Source organism: Zeugodacus cucurbitae, chromosome 5, assembly GCF_028554725.1.
Source record: "Zeugodacus cucurbitae isolate PBARC_wt_2022May chromosome 5, idZeuCucr1.2, whole genome shotgun sequence".
NCBI classification, from domain to species: domain Eukaryota; kingdom Metazoa; phylum Arthropoda; class Insecta; order Diptera; family Tephritidae; genus Zeugodacus; species Zeugodacus cucurbitae.
Window position 1 is genome coordinate 69289340 of NC_071670.1, and position 25514 is coordinate 69314853.

The following is a 25514-nucleotide window of genomic DNA, read 5'->3' on the forward strand; positions in this document are numbered from 1 at the left end:
TCCCCATTAACTTATAGATACGATTTAAAAACATATAAATTATGATGTCATAATAGCGCGAGGATAACATCCAATTCCTCGCACTCGTATAGTCTAGTCCGCGCCTTATACAATTGGAAACAAGAATTGGCAGCACTTAACTCTGACATTTCATTTCACGTGCGGTACATAACATAAACAATGCGGTTTTAGTTTATTCTAATTGTATTTTTATATATAAATATTTTATTTGAAAATTAAATCAAAAATGTCACGAATTATAGTAAAGCAGCTACCAAAGAATGTAAGTATGCAATGAAATATTAAATTGGTACGATTAACATACATTATGTATTCGCTACGTTAGATCAGCGAAGACAAACTGCGCTCTATCTTTGGTGCGAAGGGTACAATCACCGATATGCAGCTCAAATATACACCAGATGGAAAATTCCGCCAGTTCTGCTTTATTGGATATCGTAGTGAAGATGAGGCGCAAGAAGCTATCAAATACTTCAATAACACATGCATACAAACGAGCCGTATAAAGGTGGAGGTGTGTGCCGCACTTGGCAGTGAAGATAAACCACTTGCACGTAGCAAAAATGCTCGAAAAGCTGAAACAGAATCAATACAAAAAGACTTGAAAAAAGAAAATGACGAGAAAAATAATAAGAAAAAATCTTCCAACGTAGTGGATGAAATCATAGGCAAACACAAGGACGATCCGGATTTTCAAGAATTCATGAATGCACACGATAAGAAGCGCACTTTATGGGCTAATGACGCCGGTGAAGCTTTACAACCTATGGAACAAGAAGAAAATACAGTAGAGGAAAATATCCCCACACAATCGAAAGAAGACGAATTTGTCAAAGATGAGGCTGAGAACAGTAATGAAGATCGAGATGAAGATGAAGATGAGGAAAAGTTGGCAGAAAAGCCCATTAGTGATCTGGATTACATGAAAAATCTTATGTCAAAATCTAATAATGCGGAGCATAAAAAAGGAAAAACAAAAGCTGGGCTTGACTTGTTTACTATTAAAATGCATAATGTTCCTTATAAAGTGAAACGTCAAGAGATCTTGAAATTTTTCAAACCATTGAAGCCTTACTCTGTGCGCCTACCTACAAATGTTCATGGATTCTGCTACGTCGGATTTAAAACTGAAAAGGAAATGGTAAAAGCTATGCTTAAAAACAAAAGTTTCATTAAAGGAAAGCAAGTATTTTTTTCGGATTTCACTGAGAAAAACAAAATAACAAAATCGAAGGGAGAGAAAGGGGAGAAAACAACAGATCTTCATAAATTGAAACCAACAAACCCCAAGTGGACCCAACAAGAACAGAGTACACAAAATAAAGAAGGCATAGCTGAATCGGGTCGTATTTTTTTCCGCAACTTGGCTTACACAGTTAAAGAAGATGATCTGCAACTTTTGTTTGAAAAATTCGGACCCATTGCAGAAATAAATGTACCGATAGATACTATAACGCGCCAAATAAAGGGTTTCGGCACAGTGACATTCGTTATGCCAGAACATGCCTTACAAGCGTTTAACAAATTGGATGGCACCGATTTTCACGGTCGACTATTACATCTAATACCAGGAAAAAGTAGGGATGACGACCAGAAAAGTGATGAAAATGATCCTGCACTGTCGTTTAAACAAAAGAAAGCGTTAAAGCTAAAGAAATCGGCACAGCAATCTGTGAATTGGAATACACTATTTTTAGGTGCAAATGCAGTGGCGGAAATCTTAGCCAAACGGTTTTCTACGACTAAAGAAAAGGTAAAGTATGATTACACAATATTTTTTGTTTCTTTTAATGTTTTTTTTTTAATATTTCTTGCACTTAAGGTTTTAGACACAAGTGAAGGCGGTTCCAGTGCTGCAGTACGTATTGCCTTAGGAGAAACACAAATAGTCATTGAAATGAAAAATTTTCTAGAAGAGAATGGAGTGCGTCTGAGTGTTTTTGATGCCCCTACAGTGAAGCGCTCTAAAACAATCATATTGGCAAAAAATTTACCAGCTGATACAACGGTGGCAGATTTAACGCCATTATTCGCGAAATTCGGACCGATTGGGCGACTCGTTTTGCCACCCAGTGGTGTCACCGCGCTAATTGAGTTTTGCGATCCCTCAGAGGCAAAACAAGCTTTCAAAAAATTAGCTTATAGCAAATTCAAAAATGTACCGCTCTACTTGGAGTGGGCGCCTGAACAAACTTTCACGACAACGTTAAATGGCGAACCGATAATCCCCAAACAAGAGGAGGAAGTCAGTAGTCATAAGGAAACAACAACACAGGAGACATCGCTAACTGAACCAACCACACAATCAAACGCTGAAGCAAACCACGAAGACAGCACAGTTAAAGACGAAAATTCTAATATTGAGGAAGATTTAGCGAATGAAGAGCCAGAACCAAATACAACACTCTTCCTACGTAATTTGAATTTCAAGACCGTCCCAGATACGATACACAATCACTTCAGGCATTTGGGACCAATACACACCGTAGAAATAGCAAAGCGGAAAGATCCCAAAAATCCACGTAATCAAGTTTCAATGGGCTACGGTTTCATACAATTTAAGTTAGCCGCAACAACCGAGAAAGCGCTAAAGGAAATGCAATTCACACAAATCGATGACAATCAGGTGGAACTGAAGCGGAGTGATCGGATACTTAAGTATAAAATACGAAGTTATTGTCTTTTTTGTTTTATGAATGTTGTTGTCTTTTTTATATTCAGAACTGCGTCTAATAATGTGCATCGCAAACCGTTGGTGAAAACACAGCAAACGGGCACTAAAATGCTCGTGCGCAATATACCGTTCCAGGCTAAAGAGAAGGAAGTGCGCGAAATCTTCAAGTAAGAATAATTACTTTTGTATATATATTCGATTTCTAAATGGAATCTTTCTCTATCGTCTCTCTATAGGGCGTTTGGTGAACTGCGTTCAGTGCGTTTACCGAAGAAAATGACGCCGGGCGCCGACTCACATCGTGGTTTCGGTTTTGTGGATTTCATTACGAAAAGTGACGCCAAAAAGGCATTCGAAGCGCTGAGCCAAAGTACGCATTTGTACGGCAGACGTTTGGTGCTGGAATGGGCGTCAGTCAATGACGACGACGTCGAAGAGATACGCAAACGTACCGCCACTGATTTCTACGCCAGTACAGATAATGCCAAACGTAGCCGAAAAGCTATTTTCAATACTGCCGAAAATATGGCGGATGCCGATGAAGATGACGATTAAACGGAGGGGAATACAATTCACAAACAAATTACTTTCATAAGTATGTTTAATAATAATATATTTTTGTTTTTGTATAACTGCACTACAAAATACATATAATCGTATTTAGATAAACTATAAAGTAAATAAGCATTATATAATTTTACATACAGGTAAAAAATAAATTAAATTGTTTTAGCCTACGTCATTTTTTATTTGTTTATTTATTTTTTTGAATCAATGTTTTCCACGCAACCTTTTAAAAGGACCGATAAGTAACCATTACAAGGTAAATTGTAAGCGACCACAGACTAAGTCAATGGGGTACTACATGCAATGCTTAAAAATTATCGAAACTAATAACGCTAGATGATTGCCCGAAAAGTGTGGAAGTGTTTATTAGTTGAAAAGCAGTCAATATAGTGTAAATTAAGGATAATGGAAATTTAACAACAGTGGTGATGGTCCGAATGTGCACACTCATTGGCATTGAAGTATTTAAACAAGCTAATATGGCAACTCTTAAGAACGCTGTTTTCATATTTTTTTCCATATACAATTACTATAGTTGTTGTTGTTGTTGTTGTAACAGCATAAAACAGTTTAGAGGAATGCCGCTGAGGTGACACATCTATGGTCGGCTATAAAGAGTGTGGGCATTTTAATACGCGATTGCCTTGAAAATCGTATGGAAACATAATAAATTACAACTTGACTTTGGAAATGCAAACTAATCTAGACAAATTCTTTTGTTGAACACTTCATGCATTTTTTGAGCAATTGAATTAATCTTCATTAAAAAAATAAAAACAAAAAACTAGTTTAACTTAATTCAAATATGAAAATAAACAATTCAATAGCAAAACGGATGAGAAATGAAATACATAAGTAGTTTACACCCTGAAACACACGAAGCGAATTGAGTTTAATAATAAATGCGGTTCATTAGCAGTGTTTATGGAAATTTTGTGGAGAAAATTCGAAATTTAACCTTTAATTTCCATATATCCTTAAATTACTCTACTTCAACTTTATATTCATTTACATACGGATAAATAACAGGATTCCAGCGTTATAGTATTTTTTGTGGTGATAAAGAAAATTATAATAATTCATAAACATTACGAAACGCTTATTGGGCAGCTATGTAAATGTATGTGTGTTATTAAGTATTAATGTGTATATGTATGTTCTATTGTATTGTTATTGTTTTTGTAAACGGACAAAATTTGAAATTTTGTCTAACTTTTTTTAATAAGCTTCCGTGATAGTATAAGCTGTGCAAATCTATGGTGTGGAGCAGTGTAGATAGATATATTTATAATATTTCAATACTTCCAGCATTATTAGGGGGTGCGTTTTGTTCAAATACTTTTGTTTTGTTTCACTTGTTAATATTGTGTATATGTATCGACTATAAAAATTATAGTTTCCGGCACAATTTCTGTCTAGCGAGACTTTTCATGCGCCTTACAATTGCAAACTTGTAATTTCTTTGATTTTTTTCTATTTTCGCAATATTTCACAAATTTCTTCAACACCCTCAACCTCGCTACTCTCTCGCCATCCGCACATCCGCACACTCAATTTGCTGCGCAACAGCGCATTGTCGACGATTGCTCTGTTTTGCATATGCCTGTATAAATACAATGGAAGCTACGTAGTTATAAGAATAATTTCTCTCACGCAGGTTATGCGCATGCATACAAAGGCCTTTGCTTGCTACAAAAATATATGCATTTTACAATATTTCTGATTAGTAGTCACTTTCACTATGCTTATGTGTTAAAATTTTAATCCTTTTTAATGCGCGCCTGCAGGAAGCAGTAGAGTATGCCCGCTTGTGCCATGACATCTACCGTGCTGGAAGCTAGCAAGTCTTTCTGTTTGGCTTGCGTTTGACCGGGCCGTAATAGCGTCGGACCGAAGACCATAGCTAAATTATGTAGCGACATTTTATTGTCGGCCTCTTGATGATGTACTCTGGAATTAAAGGACGTAATGAATTATTGAGAATACAAGAAATACATTTTTCTACACTTTTTCAAATTTTGTTTGTCGAAATGTTTGCTCTTACCGTATTAAGTGATCCAATATATGACTTATAGATGCTTTATTCGCCTGTGGCAATTCTTCAAAGACTTTTATGAGTTCATTTATGCGCGCTGTCTCGTTGTTGTTGCTGAAAGCGCTAAATGTTTCGAAAAATTTCGGATAGAGCGCATCGGTAAATAATGCCTCGGGTAACTCTCGCAGATATGACTTTAAAATACCCGTCACTGAGTGTATATCCACATCCTTCAGCAGCTGTTCGGCCTCATAGGCATCTTTGAAGAATAAAAAATCAAATATAATTAGTAATTAAGGAAAGCGCCTTTTTATACAATTGACACATACTGGTTTCGAAAGACTTCTTCAATTTAGCCAAATCGGAAGCAGAGCCGCTCACGCGATAAATGCCCACCTCAGACATGCCGCGTCGTTCTACTTCACGTATGCAGGCACTGATAATGAATGGAATGTCACGCTTCTCGCGCCTGTGTTAAAAACACAAAATTATTATACTGCAATAAACCTCTCCGTTCTGAAACTCATTTCTAAAATGCTCACTTTAAAATTTGGCTCATTTTGGCACCAAAGAGTGCACCCGGTTTCGATGTTGGCACACGCCGTAAAGTCACCTCGCCGGGCACGAATCGCAGTGTGGTATTCAGCGTTATGGTCTCGCCTAGTTTCAGTATACGTGACAATGGTGTCTCCTGCAGCCAACTGCGACTTAACTGTAATGAATTTGGAAGAAACAAAATTAATAAAATTTACTGTACAAAATAATAACTTTATGATGAATTACTTTTAAGACGTGTTTAGCGCGCAACTTTGGACGTTCATGCGCTTCGTACAGCAAAATTCGTACATTCTGGCTGCCCTCAAGCTCCAGCACAAAGCTCTCATTCCAGAGTGGGCTCAAACTGCGACACACCATTTTCGTGGTGGCTTTGCGGAAGTAGTGACCATACGAATCCACTTCTATGCAAATATACAAATCAGCTGGCTGGTCGAGACCCGTCAGACCGTGCACTGTCAGATGCAGATCGCCCACTAGCAGACTCTCGTCGTTGGTATTGCGCATCAGATATGAGCCCATTTCAGTCTTCATACCTTTCTGCATGGCAACGATAAAGGCGTGCACTTCCAAGGCGTTTATCGTATTCGCACCCGGTATGTTGCAGGTTTGCTAAAATGCGAGAAATTACCAATTTATTATATATTTTATGTATTTAAAAAATATTTATAATCATTAAAGTCTAACCTTCAGCGACAGTATCGACTCAATCCACTGCGTGCGCTCGAAATCAGAACTCAAGAAAAATGTTATTGTTTTATTGGTTGCTTTATTGGCAATACGGAAGACTAAATTCGGCGAGGCCAACACCAGCTGCGACTCCAAGTCGGCCAATTTGCGTCGATATTTATCGCCTGAGCGCAAGCCATTCGACTTTCGTCCCTTATCGTCCTTCTCTTCCAGCAATAACTGATCACGTACGGTGCATGCTTGCGTCTTCAATTGTAATATATTTGCAGGACTAGATTCTTTGAGGTCAGCACTGGCGTCTGCCTCTTCGAACACCACAACATCCTTCAATGGTATAAACCATTTCAGCTCATAGTCAATGCGCTCACGTCCGGATGCCTTGTACTTGGCACAGGCGATCACATCATTGAACAGGAAGAGATGCCGCAATTTACGATGCCCATCCACCAGCTCAACAATGAAAGAATTCTTCACCATGCGCCGTAGATTCTTATTCGATTCCATTGACAAACGCTGGTTGACCACATTGAATTGCTTCAGAAACATGTGTATGGTCTTGTGCGAGTGTCGCAATGGCTGATGATCCGGATGATTGGGTGGTGTTTCGCGCAACAAGTCATTGAAAACTAATGCATTGATCTGCACACGCGCCACGGGTTTATGCAGCAAGTCCTCCAGCGTAAGCGACTGTTCCGTGTGTAAATTGACGACAATCGTCGATACAATCTGTTTGAATTGTGGATTGTTGGCGCTGCACTTCTTCACCGTATCGATGGCCTGTCCGTAGTTGTGCAGAAAAGCGCTATATAAGCTAAAACTGTCTGCGAGCCGTTTGAATGGTTCGCCGATAAGTATGTCACCACCTTCGTGCGCCGCAATCGTTTTCAAATCGTTCAGAAATTGTGTGTGCACATCATAAAGTTCGTCGATTTTGAAAAATATCGTGTTCTCCTCTTCCTCCTTGATCACAGGCTGTGATGTGCCGAGTGTTGCATGTATAGCTCTCTTATACTGTCGGAAAATAATAATTAATACTGTTATATAACGGTTAAGTAAAAGCATTCAAATACCTGTAGCATTTTGTTGAGACATTCCACATAAATTGTTTCACTTTGAATAATACTGCTCAATATAGAGCGTATTTTAGCACCGCGTAGATTGCTAGAGACCTAGAAAAGTATAGGGCAAGTTTCGTATTATCGACGTGTAAGCTATTATAATCGTGTTTACTGTTCTTTTGTCTAATGTTTTGCAATTATAACGACGTAAAATGAACAGATTTAGATTATTTCTACAGCATTCACCAGCTCTCTTGAATGAACTTTTTTTTAATAAATATATATAAAACATTTAATATTAACTGTACTCGTCCATCTCAGTGAGTTACACGAAATTATACTAAATTCAAAAATTTTAGTCAGTATTCCAAAACATTTTTGTTTTTTTTTGCAAATTTCACAATGCGAAATCATATTATTTTGTTATTGCTTTAGTTATTCAAGTGAGAATGAGAAAGTACTTATGGGCATAAACATATTTATATTGTTAATTACCACTATAATTAAAAGTGTACACATTAAATACTCACTAGTATTGCTGAAACTAAATTCTGTTGGGAAAAAATTTTAGAAATAAAATGGTAAATCCACAGTTAGTAAGTGTAGAGATTAAAAATGTATCAAATGTTAAAAATATTTCAATTTTAGTTCCGAATACTATGCTCCGAAAACGCGAGATCAAATATTGCTGCGTTTAATGTTAATATTCAAGTTAGTAGGAATCAATAAGAAACGGTAGAGAAGAAGCCAGATTAGCCATGGGAACAAAATTATTTCTATAAATTGCAACGCAAAAACAATTCTTGTTTATATTGCAACTTTTGGAACAATTTTTTTCACGTACAAAGAGCAATAAACAGAATTTTCAATTTTTCTGTTTACTGGCGCGTTTGTTTATGTACAGACAAAGAGTTCATGAGCGTTAATTTGTAAGTATTGGGTAAACATGTATTCATCTATACCTCTAAAATAAAATATTAAAATTACAGCAATATTCGATGCTTTTCAGAACATATATTTTTTAATAACAACTAATGTCCCAATGTATGTAATTAAAGATATAGACTTGTATATGAAAAAGTATGGTTTGACATTTTTAGTTTGATAAAATGAGTGTGAACAGAAATGATTACCTTGCGTGCAGCACTAGGGGTTTGTGAATTTTGCTCGTCATGAGAAATAGTACGCATTATTGGCGGCCCCTCATACTCGCCATCACTGTCCAAAGAGCTGGAACGTGTCTCATTGCTTTGACTACATCATTATAAGAAATGGTAAGTGGTTAATTGTGATTTGCGATAATTGGTAAAGTTGTATCCATTAACTTACTGCAGAAAATAATCAATATTCACATAATTTGAGCTGCGTCCCGGGGATTCAGGATCTGTCACACTCGCTTGACTGCTGAGATGTGTGGCTGAACCGATTGGAAGCGTACTGCCTGGTGTGGATAGATCATCGCGACTGGACGATGAACCGTTGCCGCCTGGTTTGATGTAAACATATTCACCTTCGCCGTTATCCAGCGGCACTGTGTCGTAATATGGTTCATTGTCCACTGCGCCCTTGGCACAATCGGAGCCCAAAGATGAAACGGATTCGTAGCTTTTAATCTAGTAAACAAAAAACAAAATAACAATAACAACAAGATTAACATTTCTTCTTATGGATGATCTCAGAAAAATCAAAATATCAGTCTTTTTATTCACTTACAATTTCAGATATGCCTTGTGATGCCAGCGATTCCTTTGAGCCCACGACATGAGTTTGTCCATTTTCCGCGTCAGTCGCTTGTAGTGAATAGTGTGATTTCTTTTCCAAGCTATTTGTTGAAGAACTATCGGCAACAGCTAGCTTCGAGGGTTTATTCAAACTGCCAGTAGGTGATACACCCACCCCAGTGCCGCTGGTACGACCGCCTGTCACGTTTCGATTTTGTATGGATACTGTGCGCCCCAAACTGCCAGTTGGGCTTTGTGTACTTGCCATATCCGAACGTTTGGTTTTCTCAAGACTTTCCGATTTGCCCACCTTACGGCCCAGCTCTTCCATCAAATCAGGCGGATGAAACTTGCCCAAATCTGATGTCGTCTTTCGGTTGGATGTAAGCACCTTTGCTTCCAACGATTCTGGTGATTTTTGTCGTAAAATGGCTGATGGTTTCACATGGCGTTCAAGTGAATTGCCAGGACTATCAGATGAGGATAAATTGCCAGACGTGCTAGGTAAGGGCATGTTGCTACCAATATACGGTGTATCGCGTTTTGGCGACGACGAAAGTTGTCCAGGTATAGTGGGTGGCTCGACACGTCGGATATTTTTGGGAGGTGGTCTGAAATATTTATATATAAAATTTATAATAATTTTCATTCAATGTAATGCAAATAATTAATACCTTGGTGGCATTTTCTTTTTAGCATCGGCATGTGCTGCATATGATGAAGCTGACATTGAGGGTGATGTTAATGCAGGGGACAATGGTGGCGCTGTCGGTTCAACTTTGGTTGAAGTTTTACGTTCGAAACTACTAAGAGTTGGTGTCGCCGTGCTCTGCACTGACTCACTCCCTTCCAGTCCACTCTCCAGCTCAGCATCCATGTTTGTTTTGCTCTCTTTCACCTCGATTACAGTAACAAAATGGGATGCCTTCTGTGTATTTGATTTTAATGGTTTCTGCACGGTTTCTCCAGAAGACGGTATTTCGCTTTCTACAATATCTTCCAATGGTTGGTGACGAATAGCGTCACTATCGCTAATTGTAGAATTCGTTCCAAACGAAGCAGCCAGCTCATTTATACATTTATGTAGTGCACCATTCTCATTTTGTTGACGAGTATCCTTTTCGGTGCCCCTATCTTTGTCTTCATGCTCAAAACTTTGCTTCCCACTCGCATTCTTATTGCTTCCAGCATTAGTTTCAGCAGCTCCGGCGTTGATTGTGGAAATGCTACTGGTGTTTACACTACTACCGCCCACACACTCCACATATTTGTTATCGGTATTGAGTGAAAATCTGTTGTTTTTATCTTTACTTTCATTGCTGACTTCACGTAAGTTTAAACTAGATTTCTGCAAAACGAAAATGTAATTAACGTAAATATTTAAGATAAGAGTCAAAAAAATTCTTAAACAAAATCCAAACAAATATTTTGTAAAAGTAGTATTTGTTAGTGAAGGTAAAAGAGATTCGTAGTAATATACATATGTATGTTTGAATTTTTCAATTATTGAAAATATTATCACACAGATTAATATTGTTTAAATTACATCAATTTTGGTCCGAAAGGTTTCACATTTTCTTGTTTACATCATGGATGTAAACGGTTGAACAATAAAGACACAAACAATTCAAAGCGTATAATCTCTTATTACACGATAATCTGTAAATGTGTCTTGAAATTTTGCAGATATTTCAATTTATGTAAATGCAGCTCTGCATTAAAATATATAACCTAGTGGTTAATCGTAATTTTTTTAGATACTATTTTGCATAGCATTTACTTATTCTGTAATTTCTAAGCTTTGTTTCCATGTAGTCTGCTGTGCTATATGCAAAGTTGTGAATTGAGCTACTTATATACCATACGCTCGCTATCAGCTGTAGTTGAACCATTGGTCCCGACATGAGAATCCAAGTTGAAAAGATATATGTATGCATGTAACTTATGCATTGGAGTGTAAACAAATAAAACTTCAAATAAGTGCTCATATAAGGTATTTTTATACAGAAATTGAGCGCGGTCACCCGGCGCACCTTGCATACACATACACCACAGTTCGAATCGAATGCATAAAATTAAGTTTGGAATTAAAAAGCACAGCGAAGTAACGATGAATAAACGAAAGTCAAATGAAAATAAATTTTAATGAAATGATTAAATGCTGCACACGAATTTGCGTTGAAGATGCAATAGGCATTGACAGCTGGTACGAGGAATAGCTAACTATTGCAACTTACTAACCGTTTTTGTATTTTTCAGTATTAAAGATTCGTGTACCATGAAGTACATATACATATAAGTAATATAATGTTTATATATATTAGTGTTAAATATACATAGACATGTACGTAATGAAAATTGGCTACAATGATCACGTTAAATATACATGTGTACATATCTACTTTGTTCAATGTGCATGCCATAACTACTTTTTACAAGAAACAAAAAATACAAATTAAATACTTATGTGTATATGAATGTAACGATGATGTATAAAAATATCAAAGTTAATAATAATGTAATAAAAAGTTAATTAACGATAAGCTTAAGTAATATAAGAATTTCTGAAAGAAAGTAGCAGAAACTTGCAGACGCAACTTATTAATGCAGAACAAAAATATTGCACTAATTAAAAGAGCACAGGCTTAGGTCATCACGCCTTATCAATCGGGTGAGAATTATTACATTTAGTTCAATCAAGAATCCTTATTTATAGAAAATATTATATGTATGAAAGCATTGTGCACCGAGAATTATTACTCAGAGCAGCAAAACTATTCTATGACTGAGTGAGCGAGTTTTGGCGTTTCATTAAATGCTAACGTTATTGTGATTCACACAGCGAGCAAGTGACTGGTTGAATGTTGCGGTTAAATACCGACACTGGCGCTGGAACGCCTATGAATATCGTACAAATACATGACAATATATCAGTACACACTCACACATTTCAAAGTACCTATATTTGACGTTCAAAACAAAGATAGCGAAATAAGTATGTACATATTTATGTGCAAGTGTATATAGTCCATACTTTATATGAACTGAAAAAAAGTATTGTTTTAAGCGATTTTACTTTTTATGCCCTCTTCTACATGGCAAGTACTTAATGTACTTTTTTTTCAAATTAATAGCAAGATATTTTTCCTTGAAAGAATCGATTCAAAGATTACCCCTCTTGTCCACAGCTTAAATTTTTCCTTGAAGGATGACATTGCAGCAGCTGCACGGCGCAAACACTCTGACTAGTATGTGATTTAAAACTAGCCAGCCGTCTTTGCCTTTGTATGCGTTTTCGGCGAGATTTTTTATTAAACTTTTAGTTTTGTTGTTTTACTTTCTGTTTCTTGTTTTCCGCGATATTAGGGAGTTGGCTTTGCACTTTGTGTTTATTTCTCTCGTTTCGAGTGGTAGATGCGCACCGCACACAATTCACCCACATACAATTACACGTCCAGCGACAATGCAAGTTTCATTGCCCAATGCACCTCGCCCCTCAACATACACTAAATTGATGAGTTAAAAGTCACTGTTGTCGTTGCAACACGCGCTTTTACGTAATTTCTGGATTTCTCTCACTTCTTACTACGTCACGTTGTTTTCATAATCGAGTTTTTGTTTTCATTACACTTTTTTTCGGTTTCTGCGCGTTGTCAGACTGACCCGAGTTGCAAATGCACTGCTGAAAGCCTTGTAAAGTTATCCAATTTAAAAAGCACTACCTACGGAGAGCGCACCGTGGTGCTGAAGGTCTCTTAAAATTTGTGAGCGCGTTTCCGTATGCTTTTGTAGGAGCAAATGTTTGCGATTAAAGCCTTCTTATAGATAAAACTGCCAATGATTCGTTATATGCTATGAATTAGTATTTTTGGTAAAGTTCTTTGTGTCTTATAAACTATTAAAATGTTGTTTGTAATTACGCGCTCCGTGTTTGCCTTTCGTCTACGTTGCAGGCTATTGCGCTACTACTACAATAATCTTGTTTGTGAGGGCATGGAGTGTGGGCAGCGTCGGGTGGCTGATCTCTGCTGCTGAGTGAGTGTCGTGATTGTGGCACTGGTGGGCGATTGCTGCTTACGCGTTTGCTGTGATAAGATAACAAACTTCTTTTGCCATTTTACATTTGTCGTTGTCGTCAAATCACAGTGTTGTTGTTCTTTTTTATACGCAACACAATACTGTGGTTATTACCTCTGCTGCTTGTGAGCGACTGCGAGCACTTCTTATTAACCTTTTTAGCGAAAAATATAAGCTAAACGACGCTATATTTTTAGCGTTTGTGGTTTATTTTACATACTACTTTTATTCCGAATTTTTATTTTTGCTTTGATTTGCTTTCGGTTGAGTAATGGTAGTTCCAGCATTATAAAGAAATACAAGTGCTTGAAATTGATAAGAAATTTTTCTCTGAATAAACCACTTGCTCATATTTGCTGCTTGCCTATTTTTAACAGTTTGCCTGAATCTTTGAAACCAATCAAGGGTTAGATTACTGCATCTAGAAATATTACAAAATTTGTTCGTACGTGTATAATGAATAAATACATACATATGTATTTTTGCCACCCATACTCTTAATTTCTAAGAATTAATGCAAATATGTACATATGCAACTTTTAACTTTTTAAACAGTGTCAGAGTTATTTCAAAAATAACGTTTGATATGTAAAAATATTCGTTAGATTTAAATTTCAAACTGAAACTTGAATGATTTAGCACATTCTTACCGATATATTAATAGCACCAACATCTTCTCCACTAAGTTGGTTTGCATCAGAGTCACTTTGCAGTGCCGTATTAGAAGTGGTGGCTGCTTCGAACAATGAAGTTGGATCTCCTCCAGATTCACGAAACTTTTCAACATCTGACAGTAAACGTTCCAAGTATTCGACATAAAGTTGTTCCTGCTCTAATTCTTTTGTCAATTCAATAATTTTTAACTTGTGTCGCTCTAAGCTGGCTCTCACATCTTGCTCCCAAGCATCTGATAGTGAGCTCTGTGGAAAGCGTTGCATCCACAATCGTTGGAAATCATTAAATACACTCATTTCACTTTTTTCGTTTCTTTTCGCGTTTTATTAACTTTTTTTTTTTTATTTATTTTTAGTTATTAAACAGAATTTTACTTTACAATGTCAATGCTTGTTGTTGGCCTTGCATCTCTTGCATCTCGCACTATGTATCATATTACTTTCATCTATTTAAATAAATGTAAACAAAAAACATATTTATTTAATAAACTGAATGTTGTATGCAATTATAAGCGATTATGTACATATGTAATTAAACTGGTAGCATAAGAAAGATGATATGTTACATATAAGTATGCAATAACAAAACAGCCTTCTTACAAGTTTTATTTTTTTTTTTTCAACATGACGCCCACATATTGTGTTTGCAAAGTGGCCACGGATGCTGCTTGCAGCTCGTCTCTCGTTGTCCACTATTTTGCGAATACAACATCCAATCAACCCTAAACTGTTGAGTTTACTAATTCACTAAAATTCACTGCCACTTTCTATGCGTCCTCCTCCACAACGTATGAAAATACGAACCATATATAAGACAACACATTTTCTATCTAAAGTAACTCTACACCCAATTTTAGTGAACCAACCTATACTTAGTTAAATGCACTTGGAGAAAGGGGTATTTTCTCATATGTCGTGTACGATTCCTATTGAAAACCAGAAGCCATGTATTTCTTAATTTATTTGTTGTGCTAATTATCGTAAAGCGCTTATGTTTCTAATACATTATTTGTATCGTGTCTAGTTGCAAATAGAAGTAAATAGAAAAAATTAAAGCCCGAAGTACAACTCAATCGAAATGCAAATTGCCAACCACGATGAACGGCTCCAGCCACCGAATGAACGATTGGTTGGCTTTGCTTTGTGTGGCTCTTCGCCGCCTTCTACTTCGTACAACGTTTTCATATACATTTAGCAAAGCACATACCGAATTTCTTCACATTTTTCACACTTTTCCATACAATTTCAACTATTTTTTACAGAACTTTGATTATATTTGACTTTCTAATATTTCCAATAGTTGATTGAAAATCAAAGAAATAACAAAAAATTAAGACACTCCCGTAAAATACGCAACTGAATGCATTCGCTTCCGTATCTATTGTTTTTGTTGTTGTTTCATGTGGTACATACACAGAGATGCATTTAAAAGTAGCTCGATCACAGGTGAGAAGACCGGTTGCTAAAATCGATACTGAATGCCGATATGAAGATGGTGATGAAAGTTTTAATGAATCGGTTTTTTGGTAACCACAGATATCGTTAAGATGTAATTATTTAAATAAATACAAATTGGTTAAAATAAATTAATTTAGAATTTTACGAATGTATTCTGGAAGAACTTATGATTTTGAATAGCTCTGTTTGAAAATTAGAGCAATATATTGACAGGAAACAAATGCTAAATTTGCGTTCTAATTAAACACTTATCCTGTTGGAAATGCCCCTAGGTACAGAATATGAAGATTTTTCAATGAAATTTTACATTAACTATACTTCAAATATTTGTTTTATATTCACCAACGTAATATTTCTAATGTTTAAAATTTATTGTATACTTTTGACGTTGTCCAACTTTAACGCAAAGTTTTACTAAGCCCCTAGGTACAGAATATGAAGATTTTTCAATGAAATTTTACATTAACTATACTTCAAATATTTGTTTTATATTCACCAACGTAATATTTCTAATGTTTAAAATTTATTGTATACTTTTGACGTTGTCCAACTTTAACGCAAAGTTTTACTAAGTAAAAGAATGCCAGGGCACTCACAGTAGGATTCTTGTGAATGAAAGTGGAACTTTCCCCAAATAATAAATCCTCCCAATAATAACCCAAATTTGTAACAGTATATAAAACATATAGCTTCATGGAAGTTCAGTACAAACTATTTTATTTACTTTTTCATTTTGTCTTTACATCCCGATGTTTGACAAAAACCCATAATTAAAAACATTTAACTGATACACCCATCAGCTGTTTATCCTTGTTTTTGTGCCAATTCACGCGCCTTGGCGCGTTCCAATTTAGCAATACGAGCCAAACTCTTGGAGCCGAGGACACCACCGCCCCAGTGTTTACGGATTTCATCATGGCGGTCATTGTAGTTGGTCTTGATGGCCTCCAAAATCTTAGCGAAGTTCGCCTTATCGTTGGCTTCAACATTGGTCAACGCCAAAGCAGTGCAGGTCTTACGGCGCACCAACAAGCCAAGACGGGCTTTGCCTTTGACAATGCAATAGGGGACACCCATTTTACGGCAAAGTGCGGGAAGGAAGAGAACCAACTGTAATTAAAAATACATATTTACATTTAATTCATTGTTGAATAAACAGTAGTCAATATATTATGGTCGACACCTAATCAGTATGTCAAGCTTCCACATTCAATTGTTATTCATGAGAATAACAATTTCAGTTGAAGAAATTCAAGTTAACATCATTTTAAAAACCTATCATACTTTTATTTTTTCAAAGCTTACCTCCAAGGGATCAACGTCGTGAGCGATGACAACCAATTGGGCTTTCTTCTGTTCAACCAACTTGGTCACGGTGTTTGTGCCAGAACGCACAAAGGAAGGCTTCTTCTTGGGTTGAACATCTTTACCCTTAGCCTTAGCTTCAGCAATCTTCTTCAAGCGTTGCTTCTTAGCCAAAGCAGACTCTGGGCGGTACTTTTCCAACAACTTGAATGTCTTCACTGCTGTGGTTTTGTCCAGAGTTTGGGTGAACTGGTTAATTGGTGGTGGCACCTTCAAACGCTTTTGCAAAACAGCCTTTTGGCGTTGAACACGAATGTATTTTGGCCATCTGACGAAACGAGACAAATCACGTTTGGGCTGCACATTTTGACCTGTAATGTAAAATATAAATAATTAGTTACAAAATCAGTCTGGAGATGTAGGTCGAAAACTTACCAATGCCGAAGTTCTTGGGGCGCTTCTCGAAAAGTTGGTTCACCACTTTCTTTACTACTGGCTTTTTCACGGCCAATGGTGCTGGTGCAACCTTCTTGGTAACTGGCTTCTTCTTTGGCCTAGGCTATAAGCAGAAATTAGTTCACTTTTAGTACAACTTAAAACAAACACAAACATTTGCTTCCAATAATTTCAGTAATTCGACGCAATTTAACGCTTTGCATATTGCGTGCACAATTAATTAATTCACTTCACATTACTATTTACCTTCTTCACAACCATTTTGGATTGTTTTTAAAAACGCGATGTAATTGAAAAAAGCAGATTTAATAGCGGCCCGAAAAAAGAGCTGCTTCTACGTCTGCCTGTCAAAAAGGTAAAGGAATCGAGACGACGGAAATCGTGCCGGTGTCACTAAAATGTCAAATAAAAAATTGTTTGCAGCGACATCTTCTGGAAAATTGATTGGGTCACGTTCGCAAAGAATTATCCAATAAGGTGATTCATTAAATTCTATGTCATAATTTTGAAGTAAAAGAAAGCGTTTTTCTGAAAAGATGTGTTTGGTTAATTTCTATTACTAATGATATTGATACTAGTATGAATTAGCGTCACGATCTGAGTGTACCATTGCAAAGAAGTACTCCTGATTAGGGATGGCAAAAAAATTTTTTTAATCGATTAAATAATCAAATGATTAATTGAAACATATAAAAAAATAATTGCAATTAATTGCAATTAATGTAAAAAAAATCGATTAATCGATTAATTCCAATGTTTTCAAATAATACTAAATTGCATAAAGACCACCACCAGTTTCAGCGCCGAATCTTGTATTATAATGCTCTATCACAGAGTCCCAGACATATCCAAAAAGAGAAAATGGCCTACATTTGAAGTTAAGTAGCACAATGATATTAAATTTTTCAAAATATGCACAGCAATCTTAAAGTAAAAGAATTGCCTCTTGCTTGAAAGACTATGTTTTTCAACTCTGCGTAAAAATAAAACCAATAAAATTTGTATGTATGTATGTGATTGGCGTTCAACCGTTTAGCCGGTTATAGCCGAATCGATGAGAGCGCACCACTCCTCTCTTTCCTTCGCAGTTCGGCCCAGTTGGAGATTCCAAGTGTAACCAGGTCGCTCTCCACCTGGTCCCTCCAACGGAGTGGAGGCCTTCCCCTTCCTCGGCTTCCTCCGGCGGGTACTGCATCGAACACTTTCAGGGCTGGAGTGTTTTCGTCCATTCGGACAACATGACCTAGCCAGCGTAGCCGTGGTCTTTTTATTCGCTGAACTATGTCAATGTCGTCGTATAACTCGTACAGCTCATCGTTCCATCGTCTGCGGTATTCGCCGTTGTCAATGGTCTGAGGACCATAAATCTTGCGCAAAATTTTCCTCTCGAAAACTCCTAGTGTCGTCTCATCTGATGTTGACATCGTCCAAACTTCTGCACCATAAATTCAGGACGGGAATGATAAGCGACTTGTAGAGTTTGATTTTGGTTCGTCGGGAGAGGACTTTACTGTTCAATTGCCTTCTCAGTCCAAAGTAGCAGTAAATAGGAGACTATATTCTTATTTCAGACATTCAAATTGTGTTGGTAAAATTAAAATATCGTATTTAAAATTCATTTGTCTTAGCATAAAGGAAAATATATTCATTGAAGTCAAGAAAATTTAGAAGTCATCCAAGTTTGAATCGTTTTGTTGTCAAACGATTGCGTTTTTCGGTCGCAGTTGCACCCGCTTTTGATATTTGAGTTGATATTTAACGTAGTTATTGCTTATTGTATTAAAAAATTTCCATACTTCGCGTTTAACTGGCGCCATTTCACTTCAAACAACTGAACGTAAAATGCGTTTGACTTAACTGTAAATGCAGTGTTACCAGACATTCATTTTTTGATATTAAACTACGTTGAAATATTAGAATTTAACTATGTTTACAACGTTTGCAGTCATTAATGACTGATGTGACCAATTTCGACCCTTGTAAGCTAACTTAGATGAACACAAAATGTATTAAATTTGAAAGTGCTGTTTGCGATTATTTTGCAATTACTCGAGTAATAGTCGAAAATATATTAAATTAAAGCAATTTATATGCACTTGCATCCAGATATAGTATTAGATTATATTAGCTATAATATAATATTGAAATACATAGCTACAGCTCTTTCGAATTGGCATTAAATGAAAATGATGACTGTTCTCTAATTAATTGTTCTCTCGTGTGGAATTTACAAGTGCGACATATAGATGTCGCTGAATCTCAGTTTAGATCACTTTGACAGTTTTCTTTTGAACTCTCTTCCTTTTATTCTTTTTGGAGTTTTCGTATAATTTTAATTAGGATCAATTGATTTGCTCTGATTGTACACTGATTTGATTGCAATAAAGTGATATTTATACAAAATTTTACATATTTGTAAGAAAAGTGTTAAGCTAAGCATGATCGAACGATATTACAATTTAGTTGAGACGCCAACGTTTTGATTAATAGAAAATGATTACTTTTGTATGCAAGTGAGTGCACAGCCACCATTTTTAATTTTTGTGTTTATTTTGTGATCGACATTCAGTGTGTGAATTGGGAGCAGATATACCGAGTGCATATATGATCGCTTTCCACTATATTTGCCACACGAATTCTGAGTTTAATAACATAAAAATTTGTGTTCCTTGATTTTGTTATGCCGCAGTGAAATAAGAAATAGACACCGATTTTGCGGTTAGCTTTCGCTAATGGCAGGTCACGGTTGCGTTGGTGTTGGGAGTGTGGGAGGTATTGGTGGTTGTGGAAGCGGTGTAGGCGTTGCAAGTGGTGGTTCTGGAAGTGGGGGTGGTGCGAATGCGAATGTGAACACCCACGCAGTGGTTGTGTGGGAATACGAATCTGGTAATGGGAAGTGGCTACCCTACAGTCCTGGTAAATACATTTGAAACAAATTATAAATTACTTATAACAAATTATTAAATTCATAAATATTTTCCTCAGATGTTTCTCAACATTTAGAACGGGCACATGCCAAAAAGCTAACGCGTGTACTTCTCAGTGACGCCGACCCACAACTTGAACAATACTATGTTAATATACGAACTATGACCCAAGAGTTAGAAGAAGATTCTGGCTTTTCCACAATTAATGTGCGCCGAATGTTTTATGTGCCAAGCTCTCCACCAGGCAAGGGTACGAAATGGGAGCGTTTGGGTAGCGCAGGGCCGGGAGATTGGCATCCATTTAATATGCATTTACAGTGTATAATTGAGGATGCCTGGTCTAAAGTAAGATTTTGATAATTTTTAATTTTCTGTAAGCTGAAGTAAACATTTTCGAAATATTCCTAGGGCGAACAGCGACTCGATCTATGCAATACAAGATTTTGTGCTCCGTATATAATAAACTTCTGCAACCTAACGCAAATTCGTCAACCCAATGGACCAATACGCAGTATTCGTCGCACACAGCAGGCACCATATCCACTGGTGAAATTAACGTCTCAACAAGCACAGCAGCTAAATGGTAACAATTTAATTTTTCATGCTTAATGATATTCACTTACTTTCTACATCTATTATTGCAGTGAATTTCTATAATGATTTCTGTACTAAACGAAACAACACGCTACCGAAAACATCTGCTAAAATAACCGACACAAAACAACTGCAGCAACGCATGGCAACTCATAATAATGGACTACCAACGACTTCGATGTCACATGGCAGTCGACAACCTCAGCCGTTACCGCCAATGGCAACGGTATCCAGTCAACATCTACCACATGGGCATCATCAACAGCAACTAATACACCATCATGGCAACTCTCACATACAAGCGAATACGCATGCGCATACACAGCACCGCAGTAAATCTCACAAAAAGAATGGAGAAATTTCCACCACAAATTTGCGCCACATACTAAACAATCTGAACATATTTGGCAGTAGTACAAAGAGCAACAACCCCCATTTGAATAACAACGCCAATGTGGCGCAACTTGGACATACACCAGTGGCTGCAGCGGCAAATCACCTGAGTCTGCCATTTTCACATGCGAAAACTCCATTAACTGCGTCCATGAAAAGCCATCATAGTCGTTGTTCAGACGGTTCCCTGCAGTCACAGCGCAGCAGCCGTTTGGGTTCGCATCGCTCACGTTCACGCACTCGTGCTTCCGACACTGACACAAACAGTATGAAATCGACAAGGCGTCCCAGTGTAGACACCGTCTCCACCTATCTATCGCACGAAAGCAAAGAAAGCTTGCGTAGTCGCAATTTCGCCATATCCGTTAACGATCTGCTAGACTGTTCATTAGGTAGTGATGAGGTGTTTATACCCTCACTGCCACCATCCTCTCTAGGTGAACGTGCGCCAGCACCGCCACCACTGCCGCATCATGCGAGTTCACTAAATTTAGCGCCGTCTGTGGGCACAGCAGGTGGCTCTGTGACCGTCGGTGTCTCACTTCACAACACGCAGCAGCATCAGCAATCTCAACAACATCTACTGTCCTCAACAACACAACAGTCGGCCATTGCCGGCTCCATTGTGGGCGTGGATCCGGCGAGCGATATGATTTCGCGATTCGTTAAGGTTGCCGAACCTCCCGTGTGGCCGAACGCGCAACCGTGTCCCATGTGTATGGAGGAGCTGGTGCAAAATGCGCAGAATCCTACCATAGCATTGACGCGCTGTCAGCATTTAATGCATCTGCAATGTCTGAATGGCATGATTATTGCGCAGCAAGGTGAAATGTCCAAAGTAAGTACAGTTACATGGTGCTAGTATGTAAATATGTATTGATTGCTGTTAATTGCATTATGCTTTGTTTATAGAATCTCTTTATTGAGTGTCCAGTGTGTGGCATTGTTTATGGCGAGAAAGTTGGCAATCAACCCAACGGCACCATGTCGTGGAGTATTATTAGTAAAAGTTTGCCCGGCCATGAGGGCCAAAACACCATACAAATTGTTTACGAGTAAGTCAGCACTTTCATTCAAAATCATACACAAGAAATCACTAAAGTAATTACAAATTTTTGTAGCATTGCATCGGGTGTACAAACAGAGGAGCATCCGCATCCAGGTCGCGCATTCTTTGCTGTTGGTTTTCCGCGTGTCTGCTATTTACCTGACTGTCCGCTTGGCCGGAAGGTATTACGTTTCCTTAAAATTGCTTTTGACCGGCGTCTTCTCTTCTCCATTGGCCGCTCAGTGACGACAGGACGTGAAGACGTTGTTATCTGGAATAGTGTTGATCACAAAACTCAGTTCAATATGTTCCCCGATCCCACATATTTGCAGCGTTGCATGCAACAATTAGTACACTTGGGTGTCACCGATTAATTTTCATCGCAAAATATTTATAACAAACATATACACATACAAACATATATACATCTAAGATTTATCCATTATTTTTACAATTTAATTAAGTGTGCAATTTGAAAGTGTTTCAAAGTAAATTGCGTTTGAGTTGCTCGAACGTTAAAACACCCAAGTGGCCTTTGCGTTGTGGCAACCCTGTGGCTAACGAAACGTGATGGTTGATGAATTGTAACAAACGCATATCTTCATAAGCTTTAAAAGTGTAGGTTTTAAAAATTTACAAGACTTCCTTGAATGTTCTTCCATTTACTCTCTAAATTTTAAATATTTTAAGTAGTTTTATTCTCATATACACACATACACATATATAAATATATATGTATTTTAGCTTTTGTTTAAGTAGAAATGTAGTACATTAGCAATTATGCGACAAGAAATGGACTTAGTGAAAATTTTGAGGGGAAAATGTGTGCCAATTTAGATAAACTTGTAACGGTATTAACGAGTAGCACCTATGTGTAGTACCGAGGCAACATTAATAAATTTGTCTAATACATCCCATACAATGTTCAAAAATATCTGCAAAATTTGGCAGAGAAGTTGATTCATAAATGTATTTTTGTAATCCCTATGCATTTAACATAATGTGACATGTCAAGCAACAAATTCTCTATCGCTTATCTCAAGTATTGCCAAACGAATAAGTCGTCTTTGATACTACATATAGTATAGCTAGAAGACAATGGTTTTCTTTAAGTTGATTTTTTCTACATTTAAGAATCTCCTATATATGTAGGTGTAAAAAAAAATAAATTGTGTGATCTTATGGCATGATTTTGTTCGTTTTTTGTTTGTTTTTTTTTTCTAGTTAAGTTTTCTTTTAAAAGTATTTTATACAATTATAATGTGCATTTACTTTATATTTATACCTATACAATTTGTATAGGCCAAAGGTGTGCAAGTGGAACTGATTAGCTAGTTTTGTTAAGTTATACTCGTAACGGTTTCATACCATGATCTTTAGTGTAGTTTTGAATTTGCAAATAAACGATTTTACTAATGTGTATGTAAAACTTTATATTATAAGCTTAGTTTAGTAAATCTTCCATAAAATATAATTTTAGTTAAACAAGTTTTGTATTGTCTTTACAAATATCAATAAAAATATATCATGCGAAATGAAAAAATAATATTAATTAAAATGTTTAATTCTAGTGTGAAAAATGGCAACATATTTTTGACAGAAGGTCATTGATCGTGTTTAGGTTAGGTTTTATGGCTGTTCCCCACAAATTTCGACTCATCCGTGAAGAAGCTCACCGCGCCTCTCCTCCAGTGACTTCCAAACACTCAAATCTCCAGAGCTTCCTCGAAGGCATAAGAGTAGAGATGTTGTTGCCAGTGCTAGGCTCGGCGACATGGTGATGGTCGAACAACTTCTGGATGAACCGACCGTAGTGTCAAGGCAGAGTGGCACTCGGATCGCTCGTATCCACTTGTAATTGTAACTGTAGCTTCCCAGTAATTTTACAATTTTAAATTGAGATCCAATGAAAACATGTGCAATACACTCAAAAAAATGTTCAAGAAATCATGAAAGTTAGAAATTTCTATTTCATAGAGCTTTAAGTTTATTATCATTTATTAATATTCATTTTGTCATTATGAATATATATTACATATATATTTTGAACAACCCCGCCTCGAAAAAATGGGCTCGCACTTCCGCCACGATTCCGGCTCATTGGCTTATCGGTAACAAAAAAACAAGAAAAAACGTTAACTTCGGCTGTACCGAAGCTAATATACCCTTCACAGGTGCATTTCTTTTAGTAAATATGTGTTTAAGCAAATCTAAAGACGTAAGAAAAAAAAAGAAAACATTTTACTAATTCTTTTTAGCCGGGTTGTTTGCTAGAAACATTAAGGTTAATTAATAAAGAAAATAGATCCATGTCAAATTTCGTGAAGATACCACGTCAAATGTGAAAATTTTCCATACAAGACATTGATTCCGATCGTTCGGTTTGTATGGCAGCTATATGCTACAATGAACCGATCTGAACAATTATTTCGGAGATTAAATTATTTCGATGAGCAATAACTCACACCAAATTTCGTAAATATATGTAGTAAAATGCGGAAGTTTTCAATATAAGCCCTTGATTCCGATGTTCAGTTTGTATGGCTGCTATATGATATAGTGGTCCAATATCGGCAGTTCCGACAAATGATCAGCTTCTTGAAGAGAAAATAACATCTGTAAAATTTCAAAACGATACCTTAAAAACTGAAGGACTAGTTCGTATATATACAGACAGACGGACAGCGTGTTACAAACTTCGTGACAAACTTAATATACCCTGTTCAGGGTATAATTAGCTTTAATGCATGGAATATACTTCGATAAAATGAATATACCAAAAATTGGACTTTTGGATGACATTTGAAAAAAATTCAAATTTTTCGTTTAGTTATTTGTTAATTATCGAAATATTGAGAAATTTGGACTGATAACAGAGCGTTCTATGCATTTAAATGTGCTGAATGCACCGAACTAATTTCAAGTCATTCGGTCAAGCGGTTTTTGAGATACGATGGAGGAAAGTTTGAAAAGCACAGATTCGAGAAAAACCACCTTTTTTAGAAGCTACTTGGGTCTGGAAAAGTACTTAAAAATCGAATGTTAGTATATTCCTATACACGTAAGTTCCTTACCATGACATTCTTAAAATAATCCACAGAAAATGGGACAATTACAGCAGAGACAGCTTCATATTGTGGTGGTTGAATGGATGGTTTTGTTTTTTCTTGGTGACAACGAATCCGCAGGAATCTACAACTTCTTTATGCAACAGTAGTACAGAATATAAGAATATAGTAACAGCTGCTGTTATTAAGCCAT

General features: G+C 36.8%; 4 protein-coding genes across 9 annotated transcripts; 2 read left to right on the plus strand and 2 right to left on the minus strand.

Annotated features, from left to right (window-relative positions):
- The first annotated feature begins 122 nt into the window (after positions 1-122).
- Positions 123-3432, plus strand: LOC105215560 (probable RNA-binding protein 19). The gene is made up of 5 exons (XM_011189539.3): positions 123-283; positions 347-1774; positions 1844-2679; positions 2743-2862; positions 2932-3432. The coding sequence occupies exons 1-5, from the start codon at positions 248-250 to the stop codon at positions 3248-3250; spliced, it is 2739 nt and encodes a 912-aa protein (XP_011187841.2). The 5' UTR covers positions 123-247; the 3' UTR covers positions 3251-3432.
- Bcr_1 (active breakpoint cluster region-related protein) lies at positions 3283-15469 on the minus strand. Of its 5 annotated transcripts, none has more exons than XM_011189535.3 (14): positions 15280-15468; positions 14049-14518; positions 9996-10669; positions 9314-9932; positions 8930-9213; positions 8734-8854; positions 8131-8151; positions 7613-7711; positions 6540-7553; positions 6081-6464; positions 5840-6009; positions 5627-5766; positions 5307-5556; positions 3283-5212 (listed from the first exon to the last, which is right to left on the minus strand). In XM_011189535.3, the coding sequence occupies exons 2-14, from the start codon at positions 14367-14369 to the stop codon at positions 5023-5025; spliced, it is 4287 nt and encodes a 1428-aa protein (XP_011187837.2). In that variant the 5' UTR covers positions 14370-14518; positions 15280-15468; the 3' UTR covers positions 3283-5022. The 5 variants fall into 5 exon arrangements, with proteins under 5 accessions (XP_011187837.2, XP_011187835.2, XP_028898334.2 ...); XM_011189533.3 differs by lacking the exon at positions 15280-15468 and adding an exon at positions 14939-15092; XM_029042501.2 differs by lacking the exon at positions 8131-8151.
- A 751-nt stretch (positions 15470-16220) lies between these two features.
- Positions 16221-17699, minus strand: LOC105215561 (60S ribosomal protein L7a). Its single transcript, XM_011189540.3, has 4 exons — positions 17538-17699; positions 17271-17394; positions 16836-17206; positions 16221-16640 (listed from the first exon to the last, which is right to left on the minus strand). Exons 1-4 carry the CDS (start codon positions 17550-17552, stop codon positions 16335-16337), a joined length of 816 nt encoding a protein of 271 aa, XP_011187842.1. The 5' UTR covers positions 17553-17699; the 3' UTR covers positions 16221-16334.
- A 1895-nt stretch (positions 17700-19594) lies between these two features.
- On the plus strand, positions 19595-23663 carry LOC105215562 (protein deltex). Of its 2 annotated transcripts, XM_011189542.3 has the most exons (7): positions 19595-19804; positions 19981-20207; positions 20277-20563; positions 20627-20801; positions 20863-22043; positions 22118-22260; positions 22327-23663. In XM_011189542.3, the coding sequence occupies exons 2-7, from the start codon at positions 20024-20026 to the stop codon at positions 22625-22627; spliced, it is 2271 nt and encodes a 756-aa protein (XP_011187844.1). In that variant the 5' UTR covers positions 19595-19804; positions 19981-20023; the 3' UTR covers positions 22628-23663. The 2 variants fall into 2 exon arrangements, with proteins under 2 accessions (XP_011187844.1, XP_011187843.1); XM_011189541.3 differs by having other exon boundaries at positions 19595-20207.
- The last annotated feature ends 1851 nt before the right edge of the window (positions 23664-25514 follow it).

Bases quoted from the DNA above. Each gene is read 5' to 3' on its own strand.
- LOC105215562 (XM_011189541.3), top strand. From the start codon at position 20,024: ATGGCAGGTCACGGTTGCGTTGGTGTTGGGAGTGTGGGAGGTATTGGT. The intron at 20,802-20,862 runs GTAACAATTTAA...CTATTATTGCAG, and splicing joins ACAAGCACAGCAGCTAAATG to TGAATTTCTATAATGATTTC. The intron at 22,044-22,117 runs GTAAGTACAGTT...CTTTGTTTATAG, and splicing joins AGCAAGGTGAAATGTCCAAA to AATCTCTTTATTGAGTGTCC.
- LOC105215561 (XM_011189540.3), bottom strand. The intron at 17,207-17,270 runs GTAAGTTTTCGA...TTTACATTACAG, and splicing joins CCCCAAGAACTTCGGCATTG to GTCAAAATGTGCAGCCCAAA. The intron at 16,641-16,835 runs GTAAGCTTTGAA...TTTTAATTACAG, and splicing joins ACGACGTTGATCCCTTGGAG to TTGGTTCTCTTCCTTCCCGC.
- LOC105215560 (XM_011189539.3), top strand. From the start codon at position 248: ATGTCACGAATTATAGTAAAGCAGCTACCAAAGAAT. The intron at 284-346 runs GTAAGTATGCAA...TCGCTACGTTAG, and splicing joins TAAAGCAGCTACCAAAGAAT to ATCAGCGAAGACAAACTGCG. The intron at 1,775-1,843 runs GTAAAGTATGAT...CTTGCACTTAAG, and splicing joins TTTCTACGACTAAAGAAAAG to GTTTTAGACACAAGTGAAGG.
- Bcr_1 (XM_011189535.3), bottom strand. From the start codon at position 14,369: ATGAGTGTATTTAATGATTTCCAACGATTGTGGATGCAACGCTTTCCA. The intron at 8,152-8,733 runs GTAATCATTTCT...TTTTCCCAACAG, and splicing joins CCCCTAGTGCTGCACGCAAG to AATTTAGTTTCAGCAATACT. The intron at 5,767-5,839 runs GTGAGCATTTTA...TTTTTAACACAG, and splicing joins AAAATGAGCCAAATTTTAAA to GCGCGAGAAGCGTGACATTC.